Raw genomic sequence first — 12355 nt, 5'->3', positions numbered from 1 at the left:
ATGCCAGTTTTTTCTTTAAAATAACTTCTTTTTCATTTACTGGACTTTGAGTAATAAACATCCTTACTACAATATACGTTTATATATTTGAATAACCAACACAACTTAATATAAATAGGACAACTTTACATAACAAAAATATTTTTGTCAACGCGATAACATTTTAAATGATTGGACGGATAAGATAAAATATAGTACCTATGTAGTTAATTAATGTTTACAATGGACAATAATTATAAAATGCAACTTACTAGTGTAAAATTGTATTTGGACATTCCATAATTATTTTTCTAAATTTAGTTGAAAGTAATGAAAAACAAAAGTTGAAATACCGTAAAATTGTCCAATATTTAGAAATTTTTCTATAAAAAACTCGTCAAAATGTTGACAGTTCTAAAAAATGTTCGCTATTTTGAGGTGTTCGTTTAAAGAGATTTCATAATATATGAAAATACTCGTTGTATATTTTTGATACAAAAAATATGTTTACATTTTTACGTGGTAAAATGTAAGATTTTTTTTTCAATAAGTTTACACGTCAAATGATTTTGTTTGCGTATAGTTTTATTTTTTATATTATGTCTACATGATTTTCAAGGTATTAACAATTCGCCAAAGTGTAAGGTGTCTAGAAACGGAGTAGTGTTTTTTTACACGTATCATAATTTTAGTATCAACCACAATATTATTCGTTTGCATTCTTAATCGCTTCTTCCAATATGTACATTGTACAAGCTGTTGTTGCTTGTATGTTTTACTATAGTGATTCCGTACTTGATGTGACGTAAATATTATTTTCCAGTGCCAGTACGAAGCTTATAAAATTATAAAATTCATTTTTTTTAATAAAATATTTATTCAATACAAAATATCATATTGTTTTAATGTATACCTACGTCCTACATCTTATAATATTTTAACACATAATATAAAATTGTAATGATAAATAACTTATTATTTTATAGGATAATATTATTATCCTATAAAATGTACTTTTTTCTGTTAAATATCATCAAAGATATTCAATATTTTTTATATTTTATATATTAATTTATAAGATATATAATTAATGAATACAAGAAACGCTATTATTATAATAACTTGATTTAAATCCCTAATGCTTACAATTAGTTTCTGTAATCAAACTTTTTATAAAGTATTAATTATTTATAATGCATAATATAAGAAAAATTGTAAAATGATTTTGATATTATAATTTTGATTCAATTTAATTAAGATCAAATTTTTAAAATTTATATTTTTAGATTTTTAACTATACGTATATAAGATTAGCATTATAATATTATAAAAATAAAATTTGTTTTTGATAATCACTCTTAGACTGTTAGTACTATTAAGTATAATATTTTTAGAGACCATCACTATTTTACTTATAAAAATAAAATTATTTATAAATTAGCTAACATCTATTGTTACTTATATATATGACAACAGGAGCAGATGGCAGGGGGGGGGCTAAGGGCTTTATCTGCTCTTTGGACGTGTTATACATTATATATAATTAATATACATACGAATGTAATATGTATATAGTAAAATTATATATTTTGTCTTTCTGTAATACAAATTAGCTTCTCCTCCCATTTCGTATTTCTAGATCCGCCTCTGTATCAAACGGATTATTAATATATTTTCATAAAAAAATCTTGTCAAGTTTTTTTAATTTAAAATTTAAATTTTAGTATTACTGTTTGTATTAAAATGATTTAAATAGCATTATAAATATGAATAAATCCAATTCCAATCAGAATGTTAGGGAAACTTTTAAACTTTTTAGTTTTTTCAGATTTTTATTAAAATTTTAAAATGACTAATTTAGCCAACATTAAATTGTATATTAAAGTTAGCATACAGCGTTAACTACTATATTTTTTCAAAACAAAATTTTAGGTAACAAATTAAATGTAAAAATATAAAATATATCTAAAATTATTATACATTTTGAGTTTTGCAACTTATGAAACAATTGAAGATAACATTTTGTATGTATTCACTCATTCAATTAAAAGTTTATCAAACTGTAGATTATTCATCCAAGTACTTAGTAATTTGTAAACTATAACTCAATGGATTAACATAGAAGTACATAAAAGTACTACCTAAAACGCATTTGTCGCAAATAAATTTCATATTATATTAATTAAAGTTTTTCATAGAAAAATGTGTAAGTTTTAAATTCGTTTCACTTGATCAAAAATAATTTCATTAAGCACTCGAGTGTATTAAAATATTTCATAACTATAATTAAAATTATGAATTTAATGCGATAATGTTTATATGACTTGGTTTTCTGTTGTGGATTGGTTGGTAATAATTTGTGATCTTTTTAGTATACTAAATTAAAATTGAACCACAAGGCTAATATATTATGTTAGTAATCCGTGGATATCACGTGCAATATGATAATCATAAACATTGAGAGCAGTGATATCGTCTTAGAATATTCAACTGCCAAATTGGACGGTCTTCGTTCATATTTTAATGCCAGTGTTAAAGTGAATTTTCGCATAACCACTTTCACACCGAATTACAATACGCTGAATGATTTTTGTTAAACTTTGTTTTAACTCTTTGTATACGGTAGCCACATAAAAAAAAACACTCGTGTCAGATACTGTTTGACAAGATCGTAAAAATATTTTCCAGGACACTAACTACATATACCTATTCAATAATCTGGTAGTATTAATAGTAGTTTTAATATGGTAATGTACATTAATTGCGATGACAGCTACTTCGACGTATTTGCCTTGTATGTTTACTTTTTCTATTTATGATAATGTCACCATTTATATATCATCGATCATCATAGCTGATGATAGAACGGTTGCGACTAACATCTAGTATTAGACCACTTCAGTGATCAATCACTAAAGACTAGATGTATCCACGATATCCGTCGTAATACTATAGACAATTATGGGGGTACAAACAATAGAGTTACGGTAGAAAGTCAGATCAGTGCAAAATTGATTGACTGCCTTCGTTATTGTGAAGTACGAATAGAATACCGTGGCATCAATACGGTTCGTTGAGAATAATTTACGTATTTATTTCAACAATAATGATAACAAGCAATCGTATAAAAGAACTTATTCACATTTTGGTTTATCATAATCTAAAATTCAACAAATGTTATGATAATATTATACGATCAATTAAATAATATATAATTGAGAAAAACCTATCCATAATAATATACAAATATTTTAATGATTTAAATAGGAGAATATTTAGAAATAACCTCAATTAAATATTTAGATGGTTTTTTGAAATAAATTAAATTATATATTTAATATATTTTATATGATTATATTTTCAAATTTTCAACTTAATATGTTATATAATTTATTACGAAACATACATATTTTGTTATTAAACTATTATCAAAATTCTAAAATATTTTATTTAAATTTTCTTCAGAAAAAAAAAAAATAATAAAATAAATAACATTACATATAATTTATATGACTATTGATCATCATGAAATAAATAAATCGTATAAGTTATCAATTTTGGAAAAATATTGTTCAATGTTGTCAAAAATAAAATGGTATAATAATAATTATGATTATTATTAGAAACCTAAATTCAGTAATAATATTACTAACAAGTATTGAATTAATGTTTCCAACAATTGTATCCAAGACATTGACCATTCAGCTAATTGTTGTAAGAGGTGGGTAGGTAGGTTATAAAAAAATAAAAACATTTTAGCTTAAAATGTATTTTTAATAAACATACAATACGTTAATACAACTGATGTGTACACAATATAATATGTAAGTAACATAACATTAGAGTAATGCAACCAATGTATGATGACATTATGAAACGCAGAAAACAATTTTTTAGCGTTTGTTGCTTGTGTAACGCTCATGATCATTGTTTTTCAACTAATATTGCATGACGATTGAATTTTGATTGTTAATAATTATAAATACAATATTTTATTATTTTTTATATAAATTTCGTCGTTATATACGACCGTATATTTATATTAATATAACATAATATAACTTGATTAAATTATTCTTATAAACTACAGTCATTTTTATTGTTTTAAAGCAAGGAGTTCAAATAAAAATATCATATAATAATAATCAAAAACGTTTTTATGTGACAGAATGCAACTTGTTCATCATTATTTAATACAATTATAATAATAAAATGTCAAAATTAAATAAAAACGATCAAATTCGTATGTGATACACGAATGTTTTTCAAACTTTACAAAAAAAAAAAATAATAATAATAATAATAGTAATAATAATAAATAATTTCAATCTTTCAATGACTTAAAATAATAATAAATGGGAAAACAATTTCGATTTATTATCCATCATTTGAAATAATTTATTTGATTAGTTATAAAGTGTAAGAATTAATGGTTAATACATCGTATATCGTTTTATATTTAATATAATTTCATAAAACCTTAGCGTGCTATTTTTGGTTAAAAACAACTACAGTTTATGGAAATAAAATAGTATTATTTGGAGTAACAATATTTTAAACATTTTTAAATTTTTTTTTTCTAACAATAACATTATATTATCATCTATAGTTTATAGCAATATACATTTTAGAGACAGTAAGTAATAATCAAACTTTTTACAATAAACGTAGAAAAAATAATAATTATCTAAACATATAGCACAATAATTTATAGCATATATTATATATTATAATATTATGATAGGTCAAGGTATAACATAAAAAGGGTAAATTTCGCAGTAACCGTTCAAAAAGTCGATTTTTATGCGTATATATAATTGACAGCATTATCTTATTTTAATAATAAATAATAACAATAAAAACAATTTTCTAGAAAATTTAAGAGATAAAAACAATAGTATTATTTAGTGTTATACGAATAGTTTGAAATACCGGTTGATTTTAAACACTTTTTTTTTCTAATTACTCAATAAGGTTTAATTCAATTACAGTATTGTCATTTTGATTGTGAACGTATATCAAATAGTAATAAATAACAGAAATGAAACATTCAATTGTGATTTTCAAAAATAAATCCTCGTAAATTATTGTTTGTTGCTTAGTATGATTTATCTGATAAAATATTATCTAACTCAAAATAAATGCATTTTTGATTTGGAACGATGCAGTATAAGTAACAAAAACAACCTCCGGTCAAATTATATCATATATGTCAACTGTAATTTAATGGTCACGTCTATCTTAAATATATAGAGTATTTTTCTTTATAATACACTCATATGTGTAGTTACAACGTTATTGCACTTGAAAGACCAAATACGATTTTAATTGACACGGAGATAATACATTTTTGAAGCACAGATTTCGTTAAGTTCATAATCTCATTATTTAGGAATTGAAAACTTTGCCTAGTTAGTTACAGAATATTAATTACAAAATATTATAGTTAACAAAAAAAAGGACCACGTCCGTCAACATTATAGCTATTATCTATTCACGTAATGGTGACACACAAATGAACGATTGTTTCAAAAACGCTTTAATGATAAAATATAATATTTATCATTTGAATATTGGCATAAATATATTTTGAAAAATAATTAAAAAGTAATCGGCCACGATATCAACCAGGAAATCATCCAAAAATCATTCGTATACACTTTAAACACAGAAAATCAAATAATTTAATTTCTTATACAATATTAGAACAATACACTGTTCACGTCCACAGCGGGTCACCACAACGTTTTATAATTAAAGTTAAATAATCTTAAAGAGTACGATTTCAAAGGTAACCGCGTGCCCATTTCCATGAATAATTTTAAACCATTTAATATTTATATATTCGTAAAATGTATGACTAATATTATAATGTATACTAACTATTTATACATTGAATTGTATACATTATACACAATTGCACGCATACACATGCCGTCGAAATGTTATTTGAGAATCTGAAACACATACAATTATTATAAGCTCTAGAATTTTGAGCAAGTGTATTCGTGTTTTAATAAACTTTATGATAATATTAACATAATAAATATTTCACGTTGCTAGTTGTAAATCGTTTTCAAACTCCAATTCTCAAACACGGTAATTAAAAGAGCAATAGCCGCATTTTGGTAATGGTTAACGAGTACCTAGTTCCTCTTTCTCTCTTTTTGTATTTTAATTAAAGGCAGCCGACCTCTCTTAACGACAACAAAAACAGTAATAATGTATTAATAATAATAATAATAATAACGTTGTAGAAAGCGATCATGGGTTTCGTGTACCTACAAAGTTATCGTCATCGGTTTATCTTACAGGTAAACAAAAATAAACCCTTTTTGAACGTATGCACAGCACACCACCTCGGATGTTGGCAAGTATCAATAATACACTGCCGGTCGTCGTACTCAAAAATGTTTGTATTTAATTATAAATCAAAATACCTTTCTTCCCTTTAATACCCTCCCTTGAAAAAAGTGAGATTGGAGTGGAATGCGGTTGCATGTGTTCCATTTAATTAAGTATATATACCTTTGTGCCCAAGTCCGCTGTGTCCTCATTTAGATTCGATCATAAACTCGAGGCTTTTTTGGGAACATTTATATGCACGCGTTAGAAATATAATGTATAGATAAATGGAAAAACTTCCACGGACCGCTATAGCCTTTAATATTCCCGATGTAATTTTAAAGTTGATCGTCGACAGGTTCGATCGATCGTAACACAGGGTATATTAATATACATATTATTGGGTTATGGATTGGGGGGGGAGAAAAGGGGGACACAGCTTAAAACAATTATTAGTATTTTTATTTTATACCTATAATGCATTATAGTCTATACTCATCAGTCATCAGATATTGTGATATAAATACTGAAAAAAATTAAAATTTAAAAGTTTTGCATGAAATTTGAAATTTGAATAAGCGATGGAAGCGCATGGCCAACTTTCCTTCACAAATCTTTTCCTATCGCTACATCAATGAATATATACTTATTAACATGTTGTATCGTGACATGTAGGTAGGTATACTATATATATATATATATATATAGATCCGGTGGTAGTTGTACGTACGTCCAAGTACACGCGTTATATTTGGTGAACAAAAGTGCGGATATCATATCGCCGTGGTCCGGCGGAAACTGTAGTGAAAATAATATTCATACGACTGTCTACCACGGTCGTCATTGTCATGGTTTCCGAGCGATAATAATACGTTGTAGGGGTTTTTTTTTTTTAATACAACACTAGTTCACAGCGTTCTTGCGGATAATTTATCACTGCTGAAGTTCATCAGAGTTACGAATCACAAGTTTTGAATTCATTACCGTCCTAATGATTATTTTACCAATGTCTGTGTTTAAAAATTACTATTGTTCAAAATAATTCGTTGAATAAATCATTCGAGCGTTGTTGAATTCGTGAAATAAATTTGTATGTAAATACTTTTGTAATACTTCTAAAAAAGTTTGGCGAGACTTTGCAGCGTTATTGTTTGTCACAGCCACAGTAAATAATGGATAAAATTGTATATTATTATTATTTTACAGTACCTACTTAAAAGTGAACATAACCTAACATTTTGTGCTGATGTTTAGAGAACTGAGGAGTTTATAGAATTAATAATAGTGAAAATAAAAAAAAATAACGTTCGCGGAAGACAATGGACAATTATGGAAGCGACGACAGTATGTATAACGGGGTGTAATACAATTGTATGACTTTAGCGTCGGTATAGCGACGTATACTGCACTGCAGGGCTGTAGAACCGAACGAGATGGCGGCTGCCTTAATTTTAAGTCAGAGGTTATGGATATTATATTTTTTTCTTCTTCTTCCCGTCGACGACGCTCGTTCCGTGTGGCTGTTTGTGAAATGCCGGACAAGGTCGACGACGAGAAGAGAGAAAAAAAAATATATGTACACAAAACGACAACAAGCATTGTGGCTGAGTAGTACGGAAAGTGTACAGACCCGTCTCGTAAATTACGTCTGGAACGTAGCGGCGGCGACGGCGGCGGCGGCGGCAGTCGTTGCAAAGACAACGATGCTAATAAATTCTTTTCCACATCCCGCAGTCACGGGCTCAGATTTGGCTGCCACGCTCACTGAAAACAAAACAATTAATGTAACGTGTCGGTCCAAAAGCGCGAGTGTATACGCACACAAACAGAGCACACATAGGTAGGTATATATTATTATACATGTACGATATATACGCGTTCGCAGCGTATAGATTTATATATAGATTTATACGCGGCGGCATTGCGGTTACTATGACGACAAATCGTATCCTATGAAGCACACACTACCGAACACTATTCGCAATCGAAGACGACGGCGGGATAAGCTGTTATTATATTTTCCGCGCGTAGGTGTGCTGGTATACGGAATGTATGTTTTTGTCACCTCTCGTGCACTGTTTTCCGCTGGCGATATTATAATAATAATATGTACCTAGGCGTAGCCGTGGTTTACTACGAGTCCGCGTCGATGGGATTCCACCGAGGTACGCATTTTTCAAAACTACGTAACATTATTCCCTCTACTGCGGACGTCGGTTTTAAAAAGACGAACGATTAAATCAAAAATAGACGCGACGGTGTGACAATTAATCGAATAAAAATTCATCGAGTATGACTTGAAATTCGTACCGTTAGATATTATAATAATATGTTGTCATATTGTGTAATATTTCCTTGCGAATTTTTCGTCCGTGTTCCGTTCGGTATAACGTCCTACGGTTATAACGTGCACGGTACGCGAACGTAGTACACAGATATAATTATAATATTTCGTACGGGGTTACGAATCGTAATTTCGTAACGCTTAATTCACTGATGGTTAAATTCACTTAGGATTTATTTGACTTTGGTTTAATTTTATACGAACTCGAGAATGATAATATCGTCCACGAGTAGTTGTTCTACGTTATTTTAGTATAATTTTGAATTTTCCACCTATTTATCATATTTTATATTATTATTCAAATTATTGTAATATTCATTATACGTTATAATAAACCCGTTTCATACTGTTACATCGTACTGGGTAGGTATGCTTTTACACAAGTTGGCGATATTATTGATACTGTGATAGAGAGGAAAAAAAAGGCAATGTGTGTTGTGTGGAAAAATGGTAACGCGTCTATGTCAATAAAGTGTTATATACGATATAATATTCATGTCCCCGTTTTTTCAGGTAACTGCTCGATATTTGTATACTGATTTTGCGGATTATGGAAAAATAATTAACGTTTTTTAAATGTAAAAGACTATATATTTCCCGATTAAATAACAATGATATACATATTTTTAATATGAATAATAATATTTATAATAAACATATTATTTACGATTACACGCACCACAGACTGCATTTTGATATGTTAAAATTATATGTTTATTATATAATAATATATGTCAGTCAGACATCACGCGAGTACGTTATTACGGTTAGCCAATGCGTATTTACATTATAGGTACCGTATCGTAACCTAACCTTCGCAATTCATGTGTGAATTATCTTACTGTAATTTAGTATTTATTTTATTTCAGTTTTATTTTACCACTTCATATTATCCATTCTGTATGTTTACTCTGTTCAAGCATTTTTTTGTTGTTGCAAATGTGCAGTTGTTCATACAATGCTTTATTGATGAAACTAAATAATGTAAGTATGATATTATTATATTTCAATAATTTATTAATTTTTTTATGTATTATTATTAAAATGATAACAAATTGACAAAACAGGGTTCTGTTGTTGAAAATTCGTTTTGTAATCCATATTTAAGTATCTAATCAAAAAAAAAAAAAAAAATACACAATCTTTAATTTTTATCAAATAGTGATAGATTAGTCTTTGTATTAACAACAAAAACATAATTTTAATATTATTTATATGCAAGCTTTATGCTTAATATACCAATATTTCAAATTTAGTTAATATTTCATGATAATATGTTCATAATTATATTTCAATCATTCGGTATTAATCAAATAGTTATATTATTCTATTAAATAGTGGTCAACTTATTAGATTAATTTAATAAGACCGAAAATTATAGTACTCCAAAACTCTTGATTATCTTATTTAGTCAAATCGGTATGAAAAATTCGAGATACATTCTATGCAAGCATAATTTGTGTTGAATATTAATCCTATAAAACGTAAATATTTTAATAAAAATTATAACTGTACATCTTATTAGATATTAAAAATAAATACATATTATATTGATTAACTATCATTAATTACAAACTAAACTAACAATTTTTCAACAAATAGTGATGCTAATTTTCAAACATAATAAGACACAGAATTATCTAAAAATTACCTTGATCTAGTAAAATCAATATAAGTACAAAAGATTAAAATAGATTCAGAAATTACCATTATTGTGTGTCTAACGGTCTTGAATTAACAACAAATCAAACAGAAGAACAAAAAAAAATTTTTATACGTTAAAAAAAATGAGAAAATAGGTATCAATCTTTTTTTAAAAATGAAACTTAATACAAGATCAATCAATTATGTTTATTTTTTTCTTAGAGTTGCAAGATTTGATTATTTTAGACAATTTAAGTTGAATATAATATTATATAATATAAATGTATACTAGTTTTAATAACAGTTCAAAAACAAATTAAATTAAATTAAAATAAAATTATCATTTACGGAAATAAAAATCCTTTATATTATATTAAATTAATTATCAAAAAATTAGTTTCAACTTTTGAAGTTTTGTTTATAGCAAAAAAAAAGTTTTAAAACGTTTTCATTGTATACTTTTAAAATAAATCCAATTATGTTACCAACTGCCTGTTATTTCATCCGGTATAACAATCACTATATAATGTTATATTTGATATCATGTTTTAAATAAACCTTGTATCTAACCATTCGACATTTATTTATTACAGTCTGAAAAGAATGTAAAATGTATTGGTTTTTCAATAAAGTGTTTAAAAAAAAAATGTTTATTTATTTTTGGGACACTAAAATAAGCTCAAACAGTTTGATACAGTTTCTATCGAGATTGAATATTGAACACAGATGGTACTTTAAAAGGTAATTTTTCGAATTTTCTAGTAGTTTTCGTAAAAAAAAACATTGATAAAATATAAGCAAGCACCTGTTTTAGACAAATGTTCGCCATTTTTGGTTATACCAAGCTCTACTCAAAATCGCTTCTCGGATGCAATGATTTATCATTGCTTTTAAATATAAAGACACTCGCTATTATGGCCCATCCAAATTTATTACCATCAGTATTCAGTACTTTTTTATTCAGTAATGGTACGCAAACATTTTCGTAAATGACATAAGAAATATCCATTGTTCAATCGACAAGTATAATTGGATGGTTTTATATATTTAAATGTGTTGTTATTAAATGTAATATAAAGTAATAACGATTTTATTTAAAAACTCTTTTTCTGTTATATATAATATTATATAAATTATAAATCCGCATTATCTTAAAACAATTCAACATTAATATTATTTGCATATTTCCACAATTTTTTTATTAAAAATATTAGTCATGGTTTTATTTTCAACTGGTTATGCTTAATAATTATAGGTCAATAAAGGCAACCGCTTAATCGGAACTATTATTCAATTAGGAAAATAAATATGTGTGGTAGTTTAAACGTTCACCGCGTATCTGAACCATGAATCCAGATAATTGGTACATTTTTATCGAGTGTATTATATCAATTATCACCAATAATCTGACAATATTCGTGAAATTGAATTAAATTATTAGATTAACTGTATATTACATAAATATTATCTTTATTGTACGTATGTTCAATAATTGTGGTGTGTTAAATGTTATTTGGTGCATCAATTATTGTTAATCGTATTTAGTGCGCACAGTAACGACTTATCGTATTCGTAAACATTTATAGTTTGCTCAAAAATTAGAAATTCTCGACAAAATTAAATTACAGTTACCAGTCTATAGCACTCGTAATCTTTCGGAAATTTTAGCAGTACTGAAATCATAAATCGCGTTGATTCAACTTCATTAACAGTTTTTGGGAACAATTTCTTGGCCAAGAGACAACCCGGAAAAATAATATTTATCAATTAATAATATGTAACAATAAAAATATAAAAAACAGTAATCAACGAATTTGTATGGTTTTTTCTTTTATCTCGAATCCGAATAATCATTGGGATGACTTATTGCAATCGAATGTATATTAATTATTAATACGTTGCCATGTACAGGCTTGATAAAATGTGTTAACAATGAACACTGCTAAGATTACGTGATAATTTAAATATCTAGTATTATTCACTAAGAATTAACCTATAATACTTCCCTTTAATGGATTTATTTAGATTTTGTTTTTTAAAACT

At 26.7% G+C, this 12355-nt stretch overlaps 1 protein-coding gene and 1 long non-coding RNA gene across 5 annotated transcripts in view; one reads left to right on the top strand and one right to left on the bottom strand.

The window, feature by feature from the left end:
* Window positions 1–579: 579 nt before the first annotated feature.
* LOC114123547 (uncharacterized) overlaps window positions 580–12355 on the bottom strand; it is a 116668-nt gene continuing 104892 nt past the window's right edge. For 2 of the 3 annotated variants that reach the window (XM_050210748.1, XM_050210749.1), the window contains exons 7-8: window positions 7955–8088; window positions 3733–5936 (exon numbers count right to left, since the gene is read on the bottom strand). In XM_050210748.1, the coding sequence (XP_050066705.1) occupies window positions 7967–8088 (122 nt within the window). In that variant the 3' untranslated portion in view covers window positions 3733–5936; window positions 7955–7966. Of the gene's footprint in view, window positions 816–3732; window positions 5937–7954; window positions 8089–12355 lie in introns of those variants that run through there. The other variant, XR_007606976.1, reaches the window with a different exon arrangement.
* On the top strand, window positions 8320–11551 carry LOC126555845 (uncharacterized). 2 transcript variants are annotated; one of them, XR_007606978.1, is made up of 4 exons: window positions 8320–8614; window positions 9538–9652; window positions 10906–11053; window positions 11127–11551. It is a non-coding gene; the product is annotated as an uncharacterized LOC126555845 (long non-coding RNA). The 2 variants fall into 2 exon arrangements; XR_007606977.1 differs by having other exon boundaries at window positions 8320–8489; window positions 11127–11549.

The sequence above is a fragment of the Aphis gossypii genome, chromosome 1 (genome assembly GCF_020184175.1).
Source record: "Aphis gossypii isolate Hap1 chromosome 1, ASM2018417v2, whole genome shotgun sequence".
Lineage (NCBI taxonomy): Eukaryota > Metazoa > Arthropoda > Insecta > Hemiptera > Aphididae > Aphis > Aphis gossypii.
Note: the sequence above shows the minus strand (reverse complement) of the source record. Positions and strands in the feature narration are given on the sequence as shown.